Source organism: Notothenia rossii (genome assembly GCF_949606895.1).
Source record: "Notothenia rossii genome assembly, chromosome: 10".
NCBI lineage: Eukaryota > Metazoa > Chordata > Actinopteri > Perciformes > Nototheniidae > Notothenia > Notothenia rossii.
Genome location: NC_136908.1, coordinates 45,434,365 through 45,454,043, shown reverse-complemented (window position 1 = coordinate 45,454,043; position 19,679 = coordinate 45,434,365). Strand labels below are relative to the sequence as shown.

The window sequence follows — 19,679 nt, the reverse complement described above, 5'->3', positions numbered from 1 at the left end:
ACAAGATATCAGCTAGCAAGATGAGATTCCACAGATTATAGGGGTATAAGTATCATCACTGAGCGATCAAAACCCGGGGCAGGGGAAGCAAACCCAGACATCACACTACGTAGCATTACTGAGCAAAAACGGGACATTGTCTTACCTTTGCTGTTGTTCTGATCAAAAGTTGTGTTCAATGGCATTAAAACGATAAAAACGCTGCTGAAGGTTAATCCATAGGTTAATCCAATGTGTCTGTGTCACTTTGAAATGATTACTGATAATCCATCGTCATATTTATGGCAAAAACTGAGTTTTCATATACAGCTATTATGATAGCTACAAGAGTCCGGTTTTGGACATACTGGCCACGCATCACTCATTCACCAATGGGTAATGTTTAGATGGATTTTTAGGAACTTCGATTCTATTGACTGTAATGGTTTAAAAGAGATGTCAATCATCAAAATCGACCGATGGGTTCCAGAGATATGGAAAATGCATACAAATGACCCCAGGAGTGGATTTTTTCTTCTAAATCTCTCTAAAAAGGTCAAGTGTAACTTGTTTTGCATCAATCTTGATACAGGGTACTTATTATATGTTTTAGTTTGGATTCATAAAGCTTTTAGTCTACTATCCCATCATTCAAGAGTGGTTTTCACTATAAGTAATGTTTTATTTTGGACGTACACTATATATATATATTTTTTTACTATGTTCAATCTGAATTTACTTTAAAATAAAAAAAATCTATATTGATTCTGACTTTTCTATATCCAACTCACCGGTTTATCATTGCTTTGAGAAAAAAGATTATTAATTTACCCCTTTTAGAAGGGAAGATATAGTCATTTGTTCTGGGAATGTCATTTTCGAGCCTGAGACCTGAAAAACAGGCTCAGGGCTTAACAGGTTAAAATAAATCCATTTCATTAAGGTTTTTTGCCACATTGCTAATGCTTTCTGTAGCGACTTCAGGAACCTGGTTGCCTTTGTCTGACACGCTCTAAAAAATGTGTTGAACTAAATCTTATCAAAATTATCAATTTATTATAACGCATTCAAACATATAATCTGAATTATCCAGCGGTCAACACAAAATACAGGAACCCTCTCACCCTCTTTTCTACAAAAACCTCACACAGGTGAACAGGTGATTATATTTACTTTGAGTGCCCCCCATACCCATGTGATCCACTAATCCAACCCATAATTGATCACAAGATGATACGTGATAATTTTCTATCAAAGACCAAATGGCAAAAATATAAACAATGGATTTGGCCGGGATTTGCGTTTTTACCCCCTTAATGTCTGACCAATTGTTGAAAAGCATTTCCGTGCACATGACTTAAAGTTTATAGTCCGTTTGAATTTTGCCTGTGTGAACAAACCGAACCTTCTGAAAAATGAAACAATGTGTAAAAACGCAAATCCCGACAATTTCTACCGGAGCCTCCGCCATGGAGCAGGTTATTTTCATGCTGTTGTTAATCTGGAGAGCATATCAACAGCAACGGCGCATATGGTTATGTCATCAGACAACGTGCGATACAAAACATTATAACACATATAATGAGAGACGCTCTGCAGTAAGGAGGGGGTTTCACTGACGGCAGGTGGCTCTGACTTTTATGTATAGTTTTTAGTTTGATAGTTGTTTTTACTTTACACGACACTGTTCAACACTTCATTTTGCTTCACTCTATCGCTAACGATTTTGAAGACACCCGCGTTCTTGTGACACGTAAATACTACGCTTCCTATGTTTTGGTGCGGACTGCGTTCACACCAGCGATGAACCGCTCCAGAGTTCACTAGCAAGCGGTCAGAGAGCACCTATTTTAGCGGACCAGAGTCCGGTTGTTTAGTTCACTTAAGAGGTCTCGGACTGTGTTCACACCGACCCAAACGAACCGCACTAAGAGGCTAAACGCACCAGGGTTCGATTCAACCGGACTATACAAGGCAGGTGCGAATGCGCCCTTACTTGAGTTACATTTTGATTGCAGGACTTTTACTTCCTAAACTCGGGTACTTCTATTTTTACAAGATCTGAGTACTTCTCTCACCCATGCATGAAGATGTAATGTGAGATGCTTAATGAGCACTTTAATTCTTGCAATTTCCAAACATTAAAGGGAAACTCTTCATTTAAGTAGATTTTGCCCAGTGCTCTCTCGCTCTCTGTTCTCCACGGTGTGTCCCAGCTCTGAATCATACCAGCTGAACAGTAAGCACTCTGTCCATTCCTCTGGAGCTGCTCCATGCCATCTATCATGTACTGTACTCCAGGCCAGCCGCTTGACGTCATAGCCAGCATGTGTGCAACGGTGGGATTGTGTGAGAGAGAGAGAGAGAGAGGGGGGGGAGATGGTGCATATGCTTGCAGTGACTAGGTTTAGTCAGCAGTTATACATGTTTAAGGGGTGTTTGAGTATGTACATGAGTGTGGTTGTTTATGTACATTTATAAAGCATGTGTCCCAATGCGTCCATTTGGACATATATCCACATTTTCTTTATTGTTGGTGAACAAAAAAGAGAAGGGAGGAATCTTGCATGTTTATTAGCATGTTACATGTGTGCAGCAGCACCATTTGGCTTTTTATATAAGTATAAATGTGTGTGTGTGTGTGCCTCTAGGCTCACCTTGTAACACTGCCTGCTTGTTTGTAGTTATGCATTTGTATCCGCGTCTGTATAGGCCCAAGCAGTACAGTATATGCATATGGAGAATGACTTGCATGCACATTTCAGTGTATTTCTATTGGAATATTCTATACTGCATCTACAATTACATTTTCTTATCAAGCATTCGGTTTTAGTTTGCTTGCGACAAATAAAGAACATTATATTTTATTGCATTATCTTTGACTTATTTTCCACAAATATTGACATCCAAAAATACTGGCAGTGGCAACAGTTAAATAAGACAGGCTCAAATGAGTCAGTGATTCATGTATAATATACGATTCCACTTACTGAACACACCAACACAAGTACTAAAAATAAAGAACACATCAAGTGACAAGACGAGGGAGCAAATCAAAATGACAGTAAAACAAAATATAAACAAATTAAATTAAATACATACATAAACAGACAAAATTAAAAGCACTGGCTGTGTACTTTGGACCTGTTTTATGAAAATGGAAGGTATGTGGCAGCGCTGTGATGTCAGAGGTTGTGTGTGTGTTGGAGGAGGTTTTCTTTCCCTTCAATTATTGAACCTGATGCTGGTTGAAAATAAAGCTTTGTGTGTGTGTGTCATTCTCTCTAGAGGGAGAAATCTGTCTCTCTGATAATACATTCCCTTTTCAGTATTCTCAGCGTGATTTGATTTATATTAGTCAGCCTCAGTTACATCATATTATTGAATTGCTGGACAACAGTTTGTTCATAGCCAAATTGTCAAAATAATACAAGTTCTTCGGTGTATCTACAGCCCAGAAGTTGTGTTTAATTTCTGCTGAGACCACTGGGCAAAATGTCTGATGCTTTGCTATGGGCATAGATATGTGATTTGTAAATGTAAAACAGCATCCACAAATGCATTTAAAAGATTTGCAAACCCACAAATAAATGTGCAAGTGTAAAACGGATCTGCAAATACGCTAAATATTTCCACAAATAAAAAAAAGATCTGTGAATATCTCTTTAACATTTACAACTTTCGATCAGGCATTTGTGAATCCATTTTGTATTTGTCGACCAAAAATGCGCTTGTGGATCTCAAACCTCTGCTCGTGGATCTCAAATCTCTGCTCGTGGATCTCACATTTCTGCTTGTGGACCGTCTTTTTACACACGCGGAATTTTGAGACATATTTTCCGCCGGTCTCGGCTAAAATCTACTCGTGTCACTCGGTTTTTTTCGGAAACAACGTGATGGCCTGCTGATGACATTTCCCCATGATTTCAAAGTAAGAGCATGATGGTTTGTTTAATGCTCTGTTGCATTCTTTATCACCATCACCATCATCATCATCATCATCATCATCATCATCATCATCATCATCATCATCATCATCATCATCATCATCATCATCATCATCATCACCATCACCATCACCATCACCATGTTCTAGTGATACAGTTAGTTTGTGTTAGTTTATTGGTTCAATATAGCATATATCGAGCACTTTCGTTGATGTTGAAGTAGCCTACAGGCTATACGCCACTTTCGGGTCCCGGGGGAGCAGCTGGCAGCGAAGCAGCCCAGATAAAACTCTTTCTTCATTGTTTGTTGTGTATTCAGTCAAGCCTCTCAAAGTTACAAAGCACTTCACATCTTATTAATCGGCTTACTTTTACCTTACCAGTGCAGTAATGAAGTAATCTGTAGAAAAGCACCGTATTTAAGTTAGCCTTCATAGTAAGGCTACATTAAATGTTATAATATTCCACGTGTCCTTTCTACTGTATATGCATATATTCCTGTCTATTGCTTTCATTTGTATTTAATGTTATTGTGTTTATACTTGTTTCCACACATTTCACAATTTGGGATGAATTAAGTATCTATCTATATATGATGTCTGTCTGTCTGTCTGTCTGTCTGTCTGTCTGTCTGTCTGTCTGTCTGTCTGTCTGTCTGTCTGTCTGTCTGTCTGTCTGTCTGTCTGTCTGTCTGTCTGTCTGTCTGTCTGTCTGTCTGTCTGTCTGTCTGTCTGTCTGTCTGTCTGTCTGTCTGTCTGTCTGTCTGTCTGTCTGTCTGTCTGTCCGTCCGTCCGTCCGTCCGTCCGTCCGTCCGTCCGTCCGTCCGTCCGTCCGTCCGTCCGTCCGTCCGTCCGTCCGTCCGTCCGTCCGTCCGTCCGCCTACTAGTTATTTTGTTTGGAAAGGTTTTGTCATTGTATTTCTCTTTACCGGCACCTGCAGAGCACAGGACTTTACATTGTACTTACAATTTTACATTGTAACTTTGACCCGCTTGACTGAATACACAACAAACAATGAAGAAAGAGTTTTATCTGGGCTGCTTCGCTGCCAGCTGCTCCCCCCGGGATCCGAAAGTGGCGTATAGCCTGTAGGCTACTTCAACATCAACGAAAGTGCTCGATATATGCTGTATTGAACCAACACAAACTAACTGTATCACTATAACATGATGATGATGGTGATAAAGAATGCATCTAACGTTCCGCTGTTCATTATAATAAAAAAAAAGAGCATTAAACAAACCATCATGCTCTTACTTTGACATCATGGGAAAATGTCGTCATCAGCAGGCCATCACGTGGTTTCCGAAAATAACCGAGTGACACGAGTAGATTTTAGCCGAGACTGGCGGAAAATATGTCTCAAAATTCCGTGTGTGTAAAAAGACGATCCACAAGCAGAAATGTGAGATCCACGAGCAGAGATTTGAGATCCACGAGCAGAGATTTGAGATCCGCAAGCTTATTTTTGGTCGACAAATACAAAATGGATTCACAAATGCCTGATCGAAAGTTGTAAATGATAAAGAGATATTCACAGATCTTTTTTTTATTCTTGAAAATATTTAGCGTATTTGCAGATCCGTTTTACACTTGCACATTTATTTGTGGGTTTGCAAATCTTTTAAATGCATTTGTGGATGGTGTTTTACATTTACAAATCACATATTGACACACAAATTATTTTTATGGTCACACAAATAATTATGAGACATATCTATGCCCATACTTTGCCAGCTCTTTTTCACAGTGTGTGAGTGAGTGAGTGAGTGAGTGAGTGAGTGAGTGAGTGAGTGAGTGTAATGACGTTCGTTAACCCATACAAGCAGGTTTCTGTTACACCTGGGCCACATTTAACCTCAGGTGAAGAGGTAAGAGACAGATAAGGAGACACTGCCTTCTTCTCTTCTTCTTCCTTTTGTCTGTCTTTAGTCAAAGCCACACATTTAGAGACAGAGAGAAGTGGAAAGGAAGTGCATGATGAGTGAATTTGTTCCATTCTGTGAACACTGCAGTAACTCAGGCCTTTGGGTAAAGCGTAAACAGATGGTGCCACCAGAACTCTTGGAATTCCAAGTGCTAAAACCATCTGAAATAAGTTAGATTACCACAACCAATGACATCCATTCACTTGTTTTATTAAGAGCACACTAAATAAATCTTTTTGATTTAAAGACAGGAGGATGCACTATATTAAAATACACTTTGTGTGTAAAACATTTAATGTTAAATGATATTAGACCTGGATTTTAAGGGAGCATCCCTCATTTCTAATTCCATTACTCCAAGCTGGCATTGAGCTAGTCCTCATTGTTTCAGATTAGCCAGTCCAAAAGAAAGGGATGGTCCTCTGTAACATTTCCATTTACTGTTCAGAATTTTCTTTTGTGTTAATGTGCCAGCTGGCTGCAAAAAATGCTTTCCTGGAAATCTTTACACCAGCATAGACCTGAAAGAAAAAGGAAAGAAGAAGCATGGATCACGACGATGGATCGAAATGTAAAGATGTGTTAAATGTAGAGAGGAAGAAAGAGGAAATTACCAAAGTGGATTAGAAGGATAGATCAAATTGGAGAGCTGGGGACAAGCGCCAGGAGGAGGGAGGAGCGGAGGAGAGATAAATGGATGGCAAGGGCGGATCCAGCTGAAAGCCGCAGATGAACTGGAGACTGATGGGTGCTGATGTGACAGGAGAGAAATGAGGGAAGAAAAGGAGAGTGGATGTAAGATGGATGATGTCAGGACTGAAGAAAGAGGGACAATTATAGAGGAATGAAAGGAAGGAAAATATCTGCATCATTGTATGGATTGTCCTGCTATTTGTTGTCATATCTTTAAAGGTCCCATGTCATGGCCATTTCTGCTGATCATAATTCCATTGTTGAGGTCTAGAATAGATTTACATTGTGCAATGTTCCAAACTCACATTGGTTTCTCATACACCATCTCTGTATAGTATGTGTATTCACTCTCTGTCCTACATGGCCCCATCTGCGAGGCTCCACTAGCACCCGCATCCCCCCCTCGCATCCCCTAACGCGGCGCACCTACAGTGTAAACGCACCACAGTTGCGCCGCTGCGAGGCTCCACTAGCACCCCCCCCAGCACGTCACCGTTTCACCGCTGAGAGAGTGTGTGTGTGAGGAGCTCCACGGATTGGTCCATTTTGGTTCCGGGAACCTTGTTACGTCACGAGGTTCTCGGAAGAAACAAATGGAAAAAGAGGAATCTCCAACGAGGCGTTCTGGGGCAGCATAGACAGGTCTTTTCTGTGTTAGAGTTTTACTCGCTACAGGGTGTACTTTGAGGGTTTCTGACTCTGCAGACCGTTTACATGCAGAAAAACCTACATAACACACAAAGGGGTAATAACCGGAAAAGCATGACATGGGACCTTTAAGATTTAATCTGGATTTTATGGAATTGACAAGATGACTGTGGGTGTTTCTTGTTTAAATGTGGACGTTAATCTCTTGGATGGGTGATACGGATGAGGCAGTGGAAGGGGAGGGGAAGGATTTATGGAACTAGAGTTAAAGAGAAAAATCTTGCACGCGCACGCACGCACACACACACACACGCTCACAAGGATTGTGCAAACATTTCTGTGCATTCCTCAGGAGTCACGCTTCTCTCCTGCAGATCTAAAGCCCTGCAATCTCTGATGTCTCTCAGCCAGCTGTGGGAGAGAAACTCCCTCTGGAGGGAATACAGGGATTTTAGCCTTTGCAGACCATTTACATGCACTAAAACCTATGTTACACACAACAGGAAAGAGAAAACCCCAAAAGCATAACAGGGCCTCTTTAAAGCACATATTCATCTGATAGGTAAAATGTTTAACTGTCACAGATCCGATCTGTTTTTAGTCCGTCTTTACTGTAATAAAAAGAACCGAGGAAGAGCCTTTCTCTTTAAATCCTGGCTGTTGTTCAGTCACCAGCGGAGGGACTGAAGCTGGATCCGATTGTGAGAGGGTTTCACTGTGAGAATGTGATGCAGGAGAAGACAGCATGCAAGCTCAGCAAAAGCCTGTCTTTGGTTCATGATTAAACGTTCTTTAAAATACAGTGACCATCATCCCCATGCCCACCTCCGCATCCTCCATCTGTTGTTGGCATCTTTTTTACATCCTCTGCTCATCACCCTATGACTCATTATCCCCCTTGTGTGTGTGCTTATATCCGCAAACTGTACATGTCCTCGCATTTTAGAGTTAGTTCCTAAGTAAAAGATTGAACCCTCAGAAAATTGCATCTATTTCCAAGGCTTTTTTATGTGTGTGTGTGTGTGTGTGTGTGTGTGTGTGTGTGTGTGTGTGTGTGTGTGTGTGTGTGTGTGTGTGTGTGTGTGTGTGTGTGTGTGTGTGTGTGTGTGTGTGTGTGTGTGTGTGTGTGTGTGTGTGTGTGTGTGTGTGTGTGTGTGTGTGTGTGTGTGTGTGTGTGTGTGTGTGTGTGTGTGTGTGTGTGTGTGTGTGTGTGTGTGTGTGTGTTACACGCTCCTCAGTAACAGATGGCCCTCCAAACCTGTGTGTTTACTCAGTCCGGATGGAGAGTACAGTGAGTGGAAGAAGGGTGAGAAGGAGGGATGGAGGGAATAAGGTAAACACAGGGAATGATAGCAGGGGGTGGGGGGGTAAACGGCAGATGGACAGAGGGAGGGAGAGCGATGAGTGGATTAGGAAAAGAAAGACGCAGATAGTTTACTGAGAAATAGAGGAGGGGGAGAAGAAGAAAATAAAGGAGCCTTCTATTTTTGTGAAAATAGTGAAATAAATGGGGCTCTGTTTTTCTGCTGTTCGTTCGCAGTGGAAAGAAATGGAGAGCTGAGAGTTTTGTGTGTGTAGGCCTGTGTGTGTAGGCCTGTGTGTGTAGGCCTGTGTGTGCAGGCCTGTATGTGTAGGCCTGTGTGTGTAGACCTGTGTGACCTGTGTGTGTAGGCCTGTGTGTGTAGGCCTGTGTGTGTAGGCCTGTGTGTGTAGGCCTGTGTGTGTAGGCCTGTGTGTGTAGACCTGTGTGTGTAGGCCTGTGTGTGTAGGCCTGTGTGTGCAGGCCTGTGTGTGTAGGCCTGTGTGTGTAGACCTGTGTGACCTGTGTGTGTAGGCCTGTGTGTGTAGGCCTGTGTGTGTAGGCCTGTGTGTGTAGGCCTGTGTGTGTAGGCCTGTGTGTGTAGGCCTGTGTGTGTAGACCTGTGTGTGTAGGCCTGTGTGTGTAGACCTATTTGTGTAGGCCTGTGTGTGTAGCCACGTCTTCCCTTATAAGGACTGGGTTTGGCAGTTACTGAGGAATGAACAGAATTACGGTGCAGTTACTCCCCTTTTCCTCTGCTCATATTTCTACATTGCAGCTCTGAAATCTATCTGTACATGTGTCTGTCTATCTGGTTCTAACCACCTGATATGTGTATTAAATAATGTAAACTAAATTGAACTCGAACGTTACATCAATGTCCATATACTGAATATAAAATACTCAGCGCATTATGAACAGAAAACCCAAAATAAAGACAAATAAATAGAATATAAAAACCCTCAAATGATCAATCAGGAATCAAGGGTTTGTAGAATGTGTACAACTGTTTTTTTGTTTTACAATTTAATATGCTACAATTTAATATAAAAAAAACTATAAACACTGAAGATATTTGGAGAAAGCGACATTTGTGGATACATTTATTTTTTTTGTGTTAAAAATGACTATTTCCAAATGATTATGTTTTGTTCTCCAGTTGAAAGCCATTTGATATTGTCATATAACAACATAGGAATGTTTTGGTCGTTATGAGTACAGGTCAGTATCCCAAAATGTTTAATTATGCTTATTTAATGCTTAATCTAATGCTATTTTCTCCCTTAAAAAAATAGCATCTATCTTTTAGAAAATGAGGGATTTTCTGTGCTCTCCTTCCTCCTCTTCATGGTGTTCTTCCTCCTCCACCTTTATCCTCTGAGGAAGAAGAGAGGGTGTTAATCTGTTGTCTGATGCCTGAGTGGGCAAAACTGCTGACGGTCATTACAGCATGACCGCTGCCTCCAACTGTGGTGTGTGTGTGTGTGTGTGTGTGTGTGTGTGTGTGTGTGTGTGTGTGTGTGTGTGTGTGTGTGTGTGTGTGTGTGTGTGTGTGTGTGTGTGTGTGTGTGTGTGTGTGTGTGTGTGTGTGTGTGTGTGTGTGTGTGTGTGTGTGTGTGTGTGTGTGTGTGTGTGTGTGTGTGTGTGTGTGTGTGTGTGTGTGTGTGTGTGTGTGTGTGTGGGCATCATTGTGTGCTTCACGTGTGTTGGTCCATCCAAGCGTTTGTGTGTATGTGTTTCTATCACAGTGTGTGCGAGGAAGGGGCAGTGTGACTCACCCGACGGGCGCAGAATGATCAAGGGATTAGACGGGGGAGTAATAACGGAGAGATGGTTAATATTGAACGACAGATGAGCAGCGCCCCGAAGGGGGAGAGGAGCGCATGGAAATACTGTCACCATATTCACAAGCGGGGTTTCCTCTTCCTCTCCTCTCTTCTCCTTTCTAATCTCCTCTCCTTTCTCATCTCCTCTCCTCTCCTCTCCTTTCTCCTCTCATCTCCTTTCTCATCTCCTCTCACCTCCTCTCCTCTCCCATCTCTTCTCCTCTCATCTCCTCTCCCATCTCTTCTCCTCTCCTCTCCTCCCCTCTCCTCTCCCATATCTTCTCATCTCCTCCCCTCTCCTATCCTCTCCCATATCTTCTCATCTCCTCTCCTCTCCTGTACATATAAATATGAATTATGCCATAGTTTATTAGACAATAGGGGACTGTTTGTTTTTTCGAACAACATTGTTTTCAATGCAACCAGTAATTTTCTGTTGATACGATTCACTTAAACAATTATTTCACTTTTGTATACATTCCATTCCAACCACAACATTCTACCTGTTAACCTTGGGTTAGTGAGAAACCCATTTGAATCCTTGCAGTGAGGTGGACTTGGGTCACACATTGGAAAGCCTCCATGCTACTAACATTGAAAATGAGTATTATCTGCTTGTCTGTAAGGAGTCCCAACAAATACAACCTGGGAGCCGCTTCTGTAGTGCTAATATATTTTGAGCCGATTAATGATCCCTAAAGAGTCATTAACCTTTTCATGGAGGCTGTTATAGAGCAGGTCTTTGAGTAGATGCTAGCACAGTCGGTGAGGTTAATAGGGAGGGTTAGACACTCATCATTAGTGTGAGGAGTTTGACTGTCTGGTGCTCAGGTAGTTCATGTCTGTCCGCTGTGCTGCAGTTTGTCTAGATTTGCTAATTAGCATCATTTACATGTTCTAATGCCAAAGGGGTTTTCCAAACGGGCCTACTTGGAAAATATGTAGATCAATTTAACAAGTTCTGATGTGTTGACATTTATTCCGTCCTTCCCTTGCACATCTGAAGGGAATATTTGTCTCCTTTATTGGTCGTCAGTTTTATTTTTTCCCCTTTATCTCATTATTTGAGTGTGAACATAAGTTGAAAACGTAAAGGATGTTACAGCAGGAAATAAAATGGGAAATAATCATTATTTTCTCAATTTTAAAAGAAGATTCATTTTCATGTTTGGCTGCGCGTGTTGTTACATGACTTGTCTGTGTTTTCAGTCTCACTGCAATATGAACCTGTGAATGTGTGTGTGTGGTTCTGTGTGTGTGTGTGTGTGTGTGTGTGTGTGTGTGTGTGTGTGTTTGTGTTTGTGTGTGTGTGTTTGCTTGTCTGTCTCCGTCCCCTGTGTATTAAGGAAGTGTCAGACAGGGTCACAGGGTGAAGGAGCCAAATACGACTCAGCACAAACTGAGAAGAAAAACATTTCTTGTCTTCTCTCTCTTTCTCTCTTTCTCTCTCTTTCTCTCTCTCTCTATCTCTTTCTCTCCCCCTCTTTTTCTGCTGGAAACATTTACCATGCTGTTTGCTCTGCATTCTCCTTATCTCCCTCTCTGTTTTCCTTCCTGCTTCCTTTCTATACGTCACTCCCTCTATTTCTTTGGCTTCTCCTTCTCTTGTGGTCTGGAATTTCTCAGCTCGCATTCCAGCTGAGTGTGTGTGTTAGGGGGAGTACTGATACATCCCCTGGGTGTGTGTGTGTGTGTGTGTGTGTGTGAGAGAGAGATAACTCGAATTATTTGAAGCTGTGTGTGTGTCCATATTGTATTTGCTTGACTTCAGCAACACATTTATTTGATTTGTGTGTGTGCGTGTGTGTGTGTGTGTGTGTCTGTCAGATTACAGTATATAATGATGTATGTGTGCGTGCTAATGCAGAGCTATTGCATTACCCAGAAGAAAAACCCACTCACCCACCCAAACAAACACGATAAGAAAAGGAAAGGATTGGATGGTTTGATGCCATATTCTGCACATTGGTCTCTATGGATATATACAAATAAACAGAGCAAAGGAGGAAGCATTGCTCTGGTTGTCATGCAACACAGTCGCTTTGTCTAATTACATTTGATCCTGCTCCTGTTTGAATGTGCATCAAGTATTTCTTTGATCAGTGTCTTTTTGTCTCTCCTCCCAACATCTAAGAACTGTTCTTCTCTGCCTCCACACTCCACTGTTGGCTTCCCTCTTCCTTTTATGTTCTACTCTCCTTCTGTAATGTTGATGAATGAAGTAGCAAGGAAGCGATAGCATCTCAGATCTCTTTTTTTTACTTCTTTGAACTATTTTTTTATTTTTCAATCTCATATTATCTCTACTATCATGCTCTTCTCTCCTGGCACTTTGCTACCTGTTTAATTTCTTTATCTCTGGGAATAGTCAGTGACTCGCGTGGTGATGACCCGGCTGATGTTCAGGTTATGTGTGACACATTTAAAAAAAGCCTGGGGACATCAGAGTGACCACGCGCACACGCACACGCGCACACACACACACACACACACACGCACACGCACACGCGCACACACACACACACACACACACACACACACACACACACACACACACACACACACACACACACGCACGCACACGCACACGCAGACGCACACACACACACACACTAAACTCTCCTCCTGTCTGACTCAGTGTTAGTCTTGTCCTGTTTCCCTAAATCAAAAATGTTAGTAACATGTACAGTACCTGCCAACACACTTTTACCACACGCTCACTCACTAAATATGACAAACCCACACTGTTTGCTGCCTCAGTCGGCCTGTCACTCACAGTTTATTGGTCTGTGTGTTAATACAAGTACGAATCAATAAAACGCAATGATTTTTCTAAACAAACACATTGACCTATGGGTCACTGCAGACAAGTGAAGTTAATAGTATAGCTCAGAATATCAGGGCCTTGTGGGACTTTACAGGTTCATTATGGATACACCAACTTTATTTTGTAATACCTTAATTCAAGGGTATCTACTGAAGCATTATCAAATGATAGGGCTCCCTTTTTCCCAAATTGAACTTTTATTTCCGTTAATGGCTTTGTAGATATTTTTACGTAACTTCAAATGAGGCCAAGATTTGCTGTGTTACTAAAAACAAAGTTTAAACACCCTAACATCTAAGTTCCTCAGATAAGTAAATCTAATTAAATGTGAATACTTATTCAGTTATATTTACGCCCATAGTTATAACACTTAACCATTCATCTTTCATGTATGGTGCTATTTGGGACCAGTCCCTAAACAAAATCGTCCTCTAACTACGTGTGGTAATCTCTCCATTGGCAAAATGGATATCAGTTTTTTCGAACCATAATAAGATTTTACTCTTTTAATCTCTCCTGTCAACAGTTCTAAGTCTACATGTGTCTTCTTCCTCTCCTGCAGCATTTCCAGTGCACCATCCAGGCTCTACAGGATGAGCTCAGGATCCAGCGGGACCTCAACCAGCTCCTTCAGTCCGACTACTCCGAGTCTGGTCACCTGGGAAACCAGCCCATCCCCCCTCATGAAATGACAGAGGAGAACTTCCTGCGTCTCCACGGCGAGTACCAGCGTCATCTGAAAGAGCTCTTCCTCCTGAGGAAGACGGTGGAGGAGATGGAGCTGAGGATAGACACACAGAAACACACACTAACTGCCAGGTGAAGTGTGACATCACTGCATCGTGATTCCAGAGGGCCTCTCTGACGTCTGAGGCTGCCAAAGTGCAGAATGTAACTTTAAATCTACTCTTTTCTTCACAGGGATGAATCCATAAAGAAGCTACTGGAAATGTTGCAGAGCAAAGGCCTGTCATCACGGGCAACCGAGGAGGACTATGAACGGACGAGGCGATTGGCCGATGCCGAGATGACCATCCACCAACTGGAGGGGCTGCTGGAGCAAAGAGACAAGGAGATGCTACAACTCAGAGAGGTGTGTGTGTGGTTGTATCTGTGTGTCAGTGTTTGACCGGCCAAGAGGAAGCAAAGTGCATTCAAGTATTCCCGTGTGTGGGTGTGTGCAGAACAAACCATCAGATCCAGGCAGAGCCCACTCTTCATCATAATTCAGTTTTAATGCAACACAGGAACAACACATGAATGCACAACATTTCCTTTTTTCCGAAATCTGTTGTTTTAATTCTCGGTTCATCAGTGTGTGTGTGTGCGTGTGTGTGTGTGTGTGTGTTGTTTTATACAGCACCGCCCTCTAGTGGACAGATGTTGTCCATGAACAACACATGATTAAAGCTAGACATGAAACTTTTCAGTAACAAAATGCTTTTTTTCATTGTAGAATCTTTTTTGATTTGGCAGTTCATTTACCTAACAGGAAATCAATAAAGTAAGAAGTATATAAGTAAAAAATCGGTACCGTTTTACAATAAGACTACCCTTACAAAGGGTTTACGAATAGTTTGTAATTCATTTATTAATTAGGTTGTGAACACTTTATAAATCATTAATAAGCTTTTATAAGACCTGAGATAAACAGGGCAACTGTGACCGGTTCCTTGCCAAATAGTGAGCCCACATTTATCTGTACTGCTAAGCATTATATTAGCTACCTAGCTTACTTTGTCTTCTTCATCAGCCAGCATCCTTCGTGTCTGTTGCTCACTGACTTGATTCTCGCTAGGTAACCAATATAAGGCTTAGTCATCTTGCCAAATAGTGAGCCTGTGTTGATGTATGAAAACTGTTAGAACTGGTTTATAAATGGTTCTTAATGATTAATAAAGTGTTCATAACCTAATTATAAACCCTTTATGAATCCTTTATAAGGCTAGTCTTATTGTAAAGTGGACCAACCAATCTGTATTGGATCGTGAGAAAAGTGTTGCTGCACTGAAAAGTATACAAAGCAACTGTTCTCAGACTAACCATTTTGTATGATTGGCACCAAAAGCACCAAGGGCCACAGCTGTGAGGAGGACACACACACACACACACACACACACACACACACACACACACACACACACACACACACACACACACACCCACCCACCCACCACACACACACACACACACACACACACACACACACACACACACACACACACACACACACACACACACACACACACACACACACACACACACACACACACACACACACACACAGAGAGAGCAAGTGATGCATCATCTAATGAACCATAGGCAGCACATGACTGAGAAACGTTGTTGTTTAAAACATAACATTCCTACTCAGTGACACGTTCTGGCCCAGGTTGCTTCACATTGCATCAGGGTGCTGGACAGAGTTCCTGTTTTTGGACAGTATTTGACAACGAATATGTTTGTTGCAAAGCAGATGACACCTCAGAAAAACAGAATAATGAACATGCAACATCTGAAGGATAGTTTCAGTATACGTTAAGTTACATTACATGGGAAATACATGTACAGTAGAAGTGTCTATTGTGCATTCATCTTGCATACTTCCTGCTACACTGCTATTTCTTTAATTAACAGACAAATCCTGGTAACTCCCTGCAGCTATTTTCAGAAAATACTGGTCCCCTAGTGAGATGGAGCTGAGCTGCAGCTATGAGAATCATGTGATTCATCACATGAAGTAATTCATTGTTATAACATTTCACAATTACTTCTCCTTTTGCACATAGATCTAATCTCGACAGCTTTTCTACTCTTTCATACAGCATAGGTCCTTAACAAAACACTCCCCGACATGGCAAACCAAATGAGGGAATACCTAGGTGTTTGTGTTAGAATGTGTGTGTGTGCTTGGAGCATTCAGTATACTAGCCTGAAGCTACCCTACTCCCCCTTTCATATCGGTGTGTGTGTGTGTGCTCCTGGCCGTGCATTAGCTGTGTGTGTCGGCCTCTGAGTGTTTCCTCCAAAGAGAGGCAGTGATGCACACGCTGCTGCGTCCTCCCCTCTGCTTTCACCTCCTCTCTCTCTCCTACTCTCTCCCCCTGTCCTTTCTTATCTGTTTGTGTCTTTACATCTTTACCCCAATCCCCCCCCTCATGTCTATCCCCCTTTGCTCTCACTTCATTTGAGTTGTGATGCTAACCACAGTCAGACGGACAGGATTTCATTTCAAATTAGATTCTTTAAGGATTTAAGGATTAAACTTTAGTTTGATTCTACCAAATTCCTATTTTTTTTAGTCAGCGGGTGTCTGCTTTAGGAGCTTGAAACTAGCACCCTGATGTTTGATTTTCAAGCCTTTGAAGCAGCAAGACTGGATTTCATCATTTCAATTGATTTGTTTTTGTTTAATTTAGACTTCGTTTAGATTCTAGGCCATCCCAGATTTCTTTGAACTTGAAGACTTAAAAGCTGGGAGCTTATTAATTGAATTAGCATCATTTCAGACTGTCAGAGTGGATCCTTCAGAGCCTTATACAGTGTGAGCACAGTTAGCTCTTCACAGTCTGAAGGATGTGGGATGGACGGATCGACCCGAGGATGCTGAAAGTCCCTGCGAGAAGGAGACACCTCATTCCTGCCTCCCCCTGCATCCCCATCTCTACCTCGTTTCCAGTTACTCCCTCCCTCCCTATTCCCCCTCCTTACCACGTGTCTCCCACCTTTTACCCCTCTCCTCCTTTCTCCCCCAAACGCCATCACCAACTGTGTTCCTCTGACTCCTTCCCCGCTCCTTCCCCTCGTTGCCTCCGCCGCTCTGTCCACCCTGTGGTGTTCCCGTCCTCCTGTCCCCCCCACCACCCCTCTTTCCTTATCGCCTCCCCCGTCCATCCTGCCCTGCAACACTCGCCCTCCTTCCCCGCTCCACGGCCTTCTCCGGCCATTCAGCCCTCCCTCCGCCCCCCTCCATCAGTTGCTGTTGCCTTCTGTCCCCCCCCAAGACCGTCTCCTACCTCCCTCCGGCCCCCTGTGTCTCCCTCCCTCCGGCCCCCTGTGTCCCCCTCCCTCCCGCCTGCTGACCAGCGAGGTTTGTGTGTCCCTCAGGAGCTGCACCGCAGATACGAAGCAGCTCCAGAGTCAACAAAGACCAAGGCCCTGCAGACGGTCATTGAAATGAAGGTAAATGTGTCGTTGATTGCTGCATGTACATTTTTGTCTGCATCACTTTATTCCATAGTATTAGAGTTATAGGATCAGAAATAAATAAACTAATGCTGCCAGACCAAATACTTTTTGTCTCTGAAAAACCCATTAATGCTGTAAGACACTGTACATACTGTATAGTAGCGGCTGCACATATTGTACTGGATGCTTGCAATATTTGTGACGAGAGCTTCTTCAAAAGATTATCTGCTTTTTTTTATCTGCTTTTTTTTAAACTCCCAAACCTTGATATCCTCCTCAAATATCCTCTTTGTAATACGCTATATATTTATTTAATTAATCAGAATAATTATAATGAGGTATTTTAATACTATGATTTAAAACACATAGCATTAAACCGTAGAGTACATTAATCTGAACATTATACATTTAGTTTATTAGCTACTGTACTCTACCAAAACAATTTGAAACTCCCAATATTTTCCTAACTGCTCCCTCTGGTGGTGGCGCAGATGTTTACACCTGCAAAATGTACTGTTTTATCAGGACAAATGAAGGGGTTAACGTAAAGGATTGAAGAATACATGATAAAACATGTTCACATTAGCACAGCAGTGGTTCATTGTAGGCTTCTTTATATTGGCTATTCTTAAACTGGATCCCAAAAGATTGATGATTGAGGCTTTAAATTCAGTATGTAACTAGATTAGACTCCCCTGCCTTAAACATCATGCTCCGTAAACCAAAGGAAAGTATTCCATTAGCAGTATCTACAGTATGACCTACTGTAAGTTTAGTTGATTAGACCTGGTCTCTTACCTAACCATGCTCCGTTGATGTCCTGCCAGGATGCAAAGATCAGCTCGATGGAGCGTGGCCTGAGGGAGCTGGAGGAGGAGGTGAACATGCTCAAGTCCAACGGAGCTCTGAGCAGCGAGGAGAGGGAGGAGGAGATCAAACAGATGGAGGTCTACAGATCCCACTCCAAGTTCATGAAGAACAAGGTGACACATTCACACACACACACACACACACACACACACACACACACACACACACACACACACACACACACACACACACACACACACACACACACACACACACACACACACACACACACACACACACACACACACACACACACACACACACACACAAACTCACACACATACACATACACATACACACACACACACAAACAAACACACACACACACACACACACACACACACACACACACACACACACACACACACATACACTCTCTCACACACACACACAAAAGCACACTTCCGCTCGTCTTATCATGTCTCTTTTTGTGTTTCAAAACGATTGCAGGATTTTGCTTGCCGGGAAATAATTTGACTCCTCTATAACTTTAGTCTCAGGAACAGACTTTTTTTGGTCTTTTCTATATCTTCAATTAAACTTTTAATGGTTAAAAAAAAAACAGAGAAATGTTGGCCCTGGTAGCCCAAAACATACCAAAAAAATGATCTCCCAGTATTTTCTGTTTTCCTAAATACCTTTTTTACAGGCACAACCCAATTACCAGCTTGTAATGTGTGAATGTATCATATATGCTATCAAAAGAGTGGGTTCTGTGTATCATTCCAGCATGTGTGATGTTTTGGTAATGTTGGACTGATGTTTTTTTTGTTAATTTTGGGCTTATGTGTTTTGGTAATTTTGGGCTTATGTGTTTTGGTGATGTTGGACTGATGTGTTTTGCTAATGTTGGACTGATGTGTTTTGGTAATGTTGGGCTGATGTGTTTTGGTAATGTTGGACTGATGTGTTTTGGTAATGTTGGGCTGATGTGTTTTGGTGGTGGTGACGCCCTCCTCTCCTGCCAGGTTGAGCAGCTGAAGGAAGAGCTAACTCTCAGCCAATCAGAGAAGGAGGAGCTAAGGCAACGAGCCAATGAGCTCCAGCGGGAGGTGCCTGCAGTAAGAGATACGCCTGTGTGTCTGTGTGCTCTTCTGACCTGTCCCTCTTCTGTCTCTTCTGTCTCTCAGGGAGACTGAGTAACGGCTGCTGCTTGAATAGATATCCTAATAGTGCGACTGCATAACTATACTGATGTGTTTAAACCAACAGATGTGTTCACTTCCCTTTCTGTCTAGGAACAATGGTCCCAGCACTAATTGTTTCAAGCACTTTCTAAATACTCTGCTGTGCTACAGAATGCTCACTATCTTTAACCCGCTTGTTTTCTTCTCGCATGAGGTTCCTCTCAACTAGTGTCTTGAAATAGTTTGCTAAGGATTTGATATGACTAATGTTCTTCATGTGTGGTTTGGGTCCATTCTTTTTGTGTTAAATTTACCACAACAAATCACTCCTAATTTATATAATAAT

General features: G+C 42.2%; 1 protein-coding gene across 8 annotated transcripts in view; it reads left to right on the top strand.

The window, feature by feature from the left end:
- Positions 1 to 19,679, top strand: part of LOC307021729 (ELKS/Rab6-interacting/CAST family member 1-like) — a 217,196-nt gene that overhangs the window by 29,420 nt on the left and 168,097 nt on the right. For 5 of the 8 annotated variants that reach the window (XR_013803234.1, XR_013803235.1, XM_079654112.1 and 2 more), the window contains exons 5-9: positions 13,711 to 13,967; positions 14,070 to 14,241; positions 17,256 to 17,330; positions 18,164 to 18,319; positions 19,175 to 19,267. Coding sequence is in view for 5 of the 8 variants with exons in the window: in XM_079654112.1 (XP_079510238.1) it covers positions 13,711 to 13,967; positions 14,070 to 14,241; positions 17,256 to 17,330; positions 18,164 to 18,319; positions 19,175 to 19,267 (753 nt within the window). In the remaining 3 variants the exon portion in view is untranslated. The remainder of the gene's footprint in view (positions 1 to 13,710; positions 13,968 to 14,069; positions 14,242 to 17,255; positions 17,331 to 18,163; positions 18,320 to 19,174; positions 19,268 to 19,679) is intronic. The other 3 variants (XR_013803233.1, XM_079654113.1, XM_079654111.1) reach the window with 1 other exon arrangement.